Source organism: Sinocyclocheilus grahami, unplaced genomic scaffold, assembly GCF_001515645.1.
Source record: "Sinocyclocheilus grahami isolate Dianchi unplaced genomic scaffold, SAMN03320097.WGS_v1.1 scaffold2268.1, whole genome shotgun sequence".
NCBI classification, from domain to species: domain Eukaryota; kingdom Metazoa; phylum Chordata; class Actinopteri; order Cypriniformes; family Cyprinidae; genus Sinocyclocheilus; species Sinocyclocheilus grahami.
The window spans coordinates 91,795-98,239 of NW_015507447.1; the positions used below are offsets into that span (position 1 = coordinate 91,795).

General features: G+C 39.2%; 1 protein-coding gene across 1 annotated transcript; it reads left to right on the forward strand.

Annotated features, from left to right (window-relative positions):
* Nucleotides 1–315: 315 nt before the first annotated feature.
* Nucleotides 316–811, forward strand: LOC107574560 (ferritin, heavy subunit-like). The gene is made up of 2 exons (XM_016261011.1): nt 316–448; nt 638–811. Exons 1-2 carry the CDS (start codon nt 347–349, stop codon nt 794–796), a joined length of 261 nt encoding a protein of 86 aa, XP_016116497.1. The 5' UTR covers nt 316–346; the 3' UTR covers nt 797–811.
* The last annotated feature ends 5,634 nt before the right edge of the window (nt 812–6,445 follow it).

Consider the following 6,445-nt stretch of genomic DNA (forward strand, 5'->3'; position numbering starts at 1 on the left):
CCGAGTCGTAAAAGCGCCATTAGTGATCCAGGAAATGTCTGTCGTGCATTCGTGTACTTTTTCCCTGTACCAAACAAATGATAAGAGTAACCGAAAATGGGGTCGAACTTGAACACCACCTGTCTTGAGACCGCATTAAACCTTGTACAGCATCTTACAGCGAGCATAAACACATGCTGGCATGTCTGGAACAGACAATAAACGCTATTATTAGTGGGTTTGTGGTGCGTGGTAATGCAGAAGTTGGTGCTGGACAGCATACAGTGCATTCATTAATAACAGGGGCTGCATAAATTACAGTACAGCAAGAGTGGCAAGCTTATTTTATGTCCTCTCTTACAGAAACATGAGCTCTCAGGTGAGACAGAACTTCGAGGAGGCCTGCGAAGCGGCCGTCAACCGTCAGATCAACATGGAGCTGTATGCATCCTACGTCTACCTTTCCATGGTGAGAGTCCAAGGCCATTACAGCGTACTAGTTCCATCCCATTCCCATTTAGAGTAAAATGGAGGGTTCTAGGTGAAGGGAAGGGGCATTGAGTTCAGTATATGAATCAACTCTGAAAGTTTAGTTAATGATCCATTTTGTTCACTGTCTCTCTTGTGACCTTTTATTTTATTTCTTTCTCTCATGCAGTCATACTACTTTGACCGAGATGATCAGGCCCTGCACAACTTTGCAAAGTTTTTCCACCATCAGTCCCACGAAGAGCGCGAACACGCTGAGAAACTGATGAAGTTTCAGAACCAGAGGGGAGGGAGGATCTTTCTGCAAGACGTGAAGGTACATCTATAATGTGTGTTCACGTGATAGCGTTACAGTTTGGCTGGGCAAGGCAAGGACGCAGAGATAGAAAGGACAAAGTTGAGGTGGTGCTCTTATCTTTTACTGACACTGACGATAAACTTCAACTGACAGTCAGCGTGTTTAAGCGCTTCTTTGTCAAATGCTTGAAAATGTAATTTTATTTCTGTGACTCAAAGTTGAATTTTCAGCATGATTACTCCAGTCTTCAGTGTCACATGATCCTTCAGAAATCATTCTGATTTGCTGCTCAATAAACATTTCCTATTAATTTTGAAGACTGTGCTAAATTTAAGGATTCTTTGCTGGATAAGAAGCTCAAAAGTGCAGCATTTATTTGAAATGTATATATTTTTTTAAACCATAAAAGTCTTTACTTTCACTTTACATTAATTGAATGCATCCTTGCTGAATAAAAGTATTACTGACCCCAAATGTCTGAATGGCAGTGTAGGTTGACAAGAAATAAACCAAAATCATACTGATAGCTATAATACTATATTCCTTAAAACAGTGTTTACTACCTTGTTCTGGTGCGGATGCATGTGTTTTCTACTTGGTATCATAATATTGAACTGTGACTCAAAGTGTTTCAAACTTTAGCATCAGGTCTTTTTTTTTTTTTTTCATGCCAAATGCAGTTATTAAGGTTTTATATTTAATGGTGATTCTAGTTGTTGTCCGCATAAAAACTTAACTTAAATGTGACCAAAGTTGTCTCAGTCTTAGGTTAGCTATATATAATGAGAAATCTTGCACTGAAGCCAAGGAAAGTAGACACCCATCTGATGAAATTGTATTTTTAACCCAGTTATATTACATTACAGCAAAAATGTATCATCAGCCTGTTGATGAGGCATGTTGTAGGCAAGTGTCTTGCTGTAACAACCAGTGGTAAAAGGGTTACTATTTCAGCCAGATCAGGTGTCTAGTATCTTTAATCAAATCAAAACTACAAAAGGGGAAATACAAGGAGGAAATAAAAACAGCCCACTTCTCTTTTAAGAAGCAGGTGTTATATAACCTATATTTACACTTCCTCTTCTATTAACAGTCATTTATATGAAAGACGAGAATAATGTATGATCCTACAGGTGCATCTCAATCAATTAGAATGTCGTGGAAAAGTTCATTTATTTACAAAACAGTATATCAGTAGGGAAGTATTATGTATTAAATATTTATATTGTGAAAATACACAACACATTTATAGCATGTAGAAACATGTTTGTGCAGACCAAAACCGACAAATTTGCCAGTTTGATCCACACAGCTGTGAGAATAACCACAAACACAGATGCAGCAAACATCTACTGTAGCTCGTGTGGAAAAAATGTCATTTTAATATGTCAGTTCATTGTGTACTTACATTGTTAATCTGATTAACTGTAAACCATTGTTTCCATAGACCTAATTGTAAACTTGAACTGGTCAGTGTTTATTCATCCAGAAGCTCATCATATGTTGAATCACATAGTGACTAAGAAGTCTGGGAATATGAAGTGCAAGACTAAACATGACTGAATAATGCCTATATAATCTTTTTAGATTGTCAACAAACCAGATATGAGGAAGCTAGTGTTAATATGTGGTGAAACAGGAAAGACTTTAATCCAAGACACATGTAGTGTGTCTTTGTGCTTGTCAAGATGAACATAGTTCTGTCATATAAACCTGAACATCTGGTATGACGAAAAAACTGCATGTCATCATGAGCACTGCTTTGTTGCACTATATAATATATATAAAATATTATATATGTATGTGTGTGTGTGTGTGTGTGTGTGTGTGTGTATTTAATCTCATTCTTACAGGATTTTTAGGCTATAGCAGCAGACAGATTAGGTAGATTAAACTAATAAACTATAAAGTATTGAGTCCTAAAATGGGATTTATCAATTTCATAAATACACAACCATTCATTTTTATTTAGCAAATGTGGCTACAACCCGCAGTAATTACTGAATGGCAAGTGCCTAATTAGATTCAGGTGCGCTATAGGTGCGTGCGTGTGTGTGTGTGTGTGTATAAGGAACGTTTCCTGCGTTGTTGGGGAGCGTGTTGACTGCTGGCTGTTGCTGCAAACTTGGACGCTGTCTTTTTTATCTTTCCCAGCGTTATGGATCTTTGAGCCAAACCCTACAGGCAGGGGCGCATTAGTGTACGGGTTTCAAGGGGCTGAAGCCCTGGGGCCCACTGGCTGCAGGGAAATTATATTTTTTGAAAAATTATTTATATGGGAGTTTGCAGCAGTGACAACAGTGTTCTGTAAACAAACTCACACACTCATTTTCAGCGACGCCCTGGTTGTAGTAGCCTATGTAGTGAATGGCTCAGTTTAGGTTCCCCCCACACAGTTTGTATAGTTGGTATGTCCCACGTGTTCCATCGCTATACTGTAAGCGGAATGTTCAATCAGGGTGCGAACTACGGGGGAGCTAGGGGGAGCTCGGCTCCCCTTAATAAGACATGGGCTCCCCTGAAAACGTGATTTGTGAAATTTTGGGGGGTCTCAAAAAATATTGACAATGTGTTATTTTGACGTGCAATTTCAGTTTTGTGTAATGTGATCATCGTGGATGTGTAAAATTGCAAAAATATAATTCATTTATATATGACGGTGATTTAAACCTAATTCACTTCAATAAAGATAACTATACATGCTATTCTTGTCATGAGCATCAAGGTGTGGGGGCGCTGCGGTGCAAATTCCACTCATGTTTAGTACATGTTAACTCAAAGATTCGTAGAAAAAATTTAAAATCTGGACTCTGGTCGATTCTGTGTTAAGGTAAGGCATGTTATTCGCAATTATGTGTTGTGTCTGGGTTGTTATAGGTCTGCGTGACTCTCGATGTCTTAGGTTTAATTGAACGGAGGAAATATGGGAATCTTCTGTAGCCTTACGACGAGAAACTTTAACCGTTGTTCATGTGAACTCAAAGACAGCCTGATGCTTTGTTTATTCTATTTGTGGGTGGCTGTTTGTTGTTTCACCTATCAATTCGTGTCGATAAAGTATAATAGGGTAAATCCTGTATAGTGATTTATCCTATATAGTGCTTGCATAAAGCAAGTAGTACATACATTTGTAGCTGTTATGTATGCTGTGTGAAAGGAACTGAACCGGTGTTCTGTCGATTTGTGCTACCCTGTCAGATTTTGCTACCTCCCATTAAAACAGTGGGTAGTGCAATTCGACAACGAAAAATGCTACCTGTAAAATTATGGGGTATTAACGTCTACACCTACCCCAACCCTAAACCTACCCTTACAGTAATGCAAATACAGTAATTATGTGTTATATTCGCGGTTGTGGCTAGAAGAGATACAGCTACAGGAAACCAACAATAAATAATTTCTACCTATTAGATTGTGTTTTATTAAAGTCTACACCTACCCCAACCCCAAACCTACCCTTACAGTTATGCAGATACATTAAATATTGTTGTTCAGCATGAGAAAAAGGAATGCTGTAATGCTGTAGCCCAGGTGCCTTTGGTTATCTTTAAGGCGCCCCTGCCTACAGGGCAAGCGTTGGCTGATCACTGCATTGTGCATCTGGGTATGTTATCACAGAGAAACAATTATTTAAGTTGGGGTGAGCTGTTGGCTGTATGCGCTTTGTTGTTTATTTATGCATTCCGGGCTGTGCTTATCAACTGTAGTTTGATGTTGGAAGGGCTGATTTGCTAACAATCAGGTATGTAAACTATTGATCTAACGTGTGAATATTCATAAAAGACCTGCTGTTTATGTCGTGTTCCCTTCTGTTTTAGCAGAAGAGGCACTGCTCGTAATATGTCTGTGTGATCGCGGATAGCTGATCTGACCTGGCTTCCCCTTCCTTTCCTTTTTTTCCTTTTTGTTTGTTTTCTTTTTGTGTGTTTTGAGCCCTTCTTTTGTGTTGCGCATTGCCGCGACGTTCTGTCTTGTCTCATCGGTTGTGCTCGTCAGACAAGGCCGTATCAAGTGAACTGGACATCGGAGGATCGTGAGATCCGTGTATTAATCCGTGTGGCCGTTCGGTCACCCCGCACCATTTCAACTGGAGGATTGTGTGTGTTACAGGCTCTGTGCAGAAGGCCGTGTCAGCAGATTAGAAAGTTACTGTAAAAACAGGAAAAATTGAGGAGACAGGAGCAAACTTGTCTGTGTCGCACATAATCCCCAGCAATTGTTTATTCAATGTCTTTTTTCACATTGCAATTCAATAAAGCTTTATCAATAAAGTATAGTTTTTTTCATTAATGCACAAATGCACATTTCACCTTTACATTTTAACTTTTTTCCCACAAAAAAAACATACATTTGAGCTTTTCACTTTGCTCCTTTAAATCTACTCAGACAAGTCAAAAGGTATCTTATGAGTATAAAATCATCACACATGACTGAACATGTAAGGCCTAAGAACCTGAGAAATATATGTAAACCATACATATTTAACATTCTAGTTACTGATCATATAATCAGATCTGACATCATGTTACGTTAACATTAATTTTTCCTTCTGTATTGGCAGGAAATAGAATTGCATTATATTAGTTTGCACTGGAATGTCTGTTTGAAACATTGTCTGGAGAAGTGCATTGATATTTATGCCACACATGAACTCTAATTAACCAAACACAACTATAATATGAATAATAAAAAAATGAACATCCTAACCTGGTAACTGGAGCCTGTATGAATCAAATGAATCACTGGCATCCACCTCAAGTTTGAAGGGTCTTGAAAAGCCAGGGGCAGAGAGGACTGGGGCACTACACAGGAGATCTTTGGCAGCACTGAAGGCGTTATTGCATTCATGACTCCAAGTGAAAGCTTTGGACGTGCTCAACAAATCTGTCAGGGGGGACTCAACAGAGGAGAAATTTTTACAAAATCCATGGTAATACCCAACCATACCAAGAAAACGGCGCAGCTCTCTTTTAGACTTGGGGATGGGGAAATTCACAATTGCCTCAACTTTGGCATCAATAGGATGCACCTGTCCTTGCACAACCTGCTTACCCAGATAAGTGACCACAGCTTTCCCAAATTCAAATTTTTTTAGATTCACTGTTAAAGATGCTTTTGCCAACCGCGCAAACACTTCATGCAGAGAGTTCATGTGGTCACTCCACGAATTAGAGTAAATTACCACATCATCAAGATATGCTTCACAGTTTGCCACACCAGATAATACTTTCATCAACCTCTGAAAGGTTGCAGGAGCGTTTCGCATCCCAAAGGGCATCACGGTGTATTGAAGGAAGTTATGTGGTGTTACAAATGCAGAGATATCGGAGGCATGCTGTGTAAGTGGCACCTGCCAGTAACCCTTTAATAGATCTAACTCGTGGAGTGACCACATGAACTCTCTGCATGAAGTGTTTGCCCGGTTGGCAAAAGCATCTTTAACAGTGAATCTAAAATATGTGAATTCAGGAAAGCTGTGGCCACTTATCTGGGTAGAGGTCACTTATCTGCGAGAGGTCCCGGGTTCTGATCCCGGACGAGCCCCCAATTTATGTTACGTCCCAGGTCTAGAAGGATAACATAAATAAAGATTTTTACACCGTGGTGTTGGGATCTTTTGTTCTTTATTTTATTTATTTATTTATTTTTAAGTCAAGTTCAATGGCAATAAAACAGCAC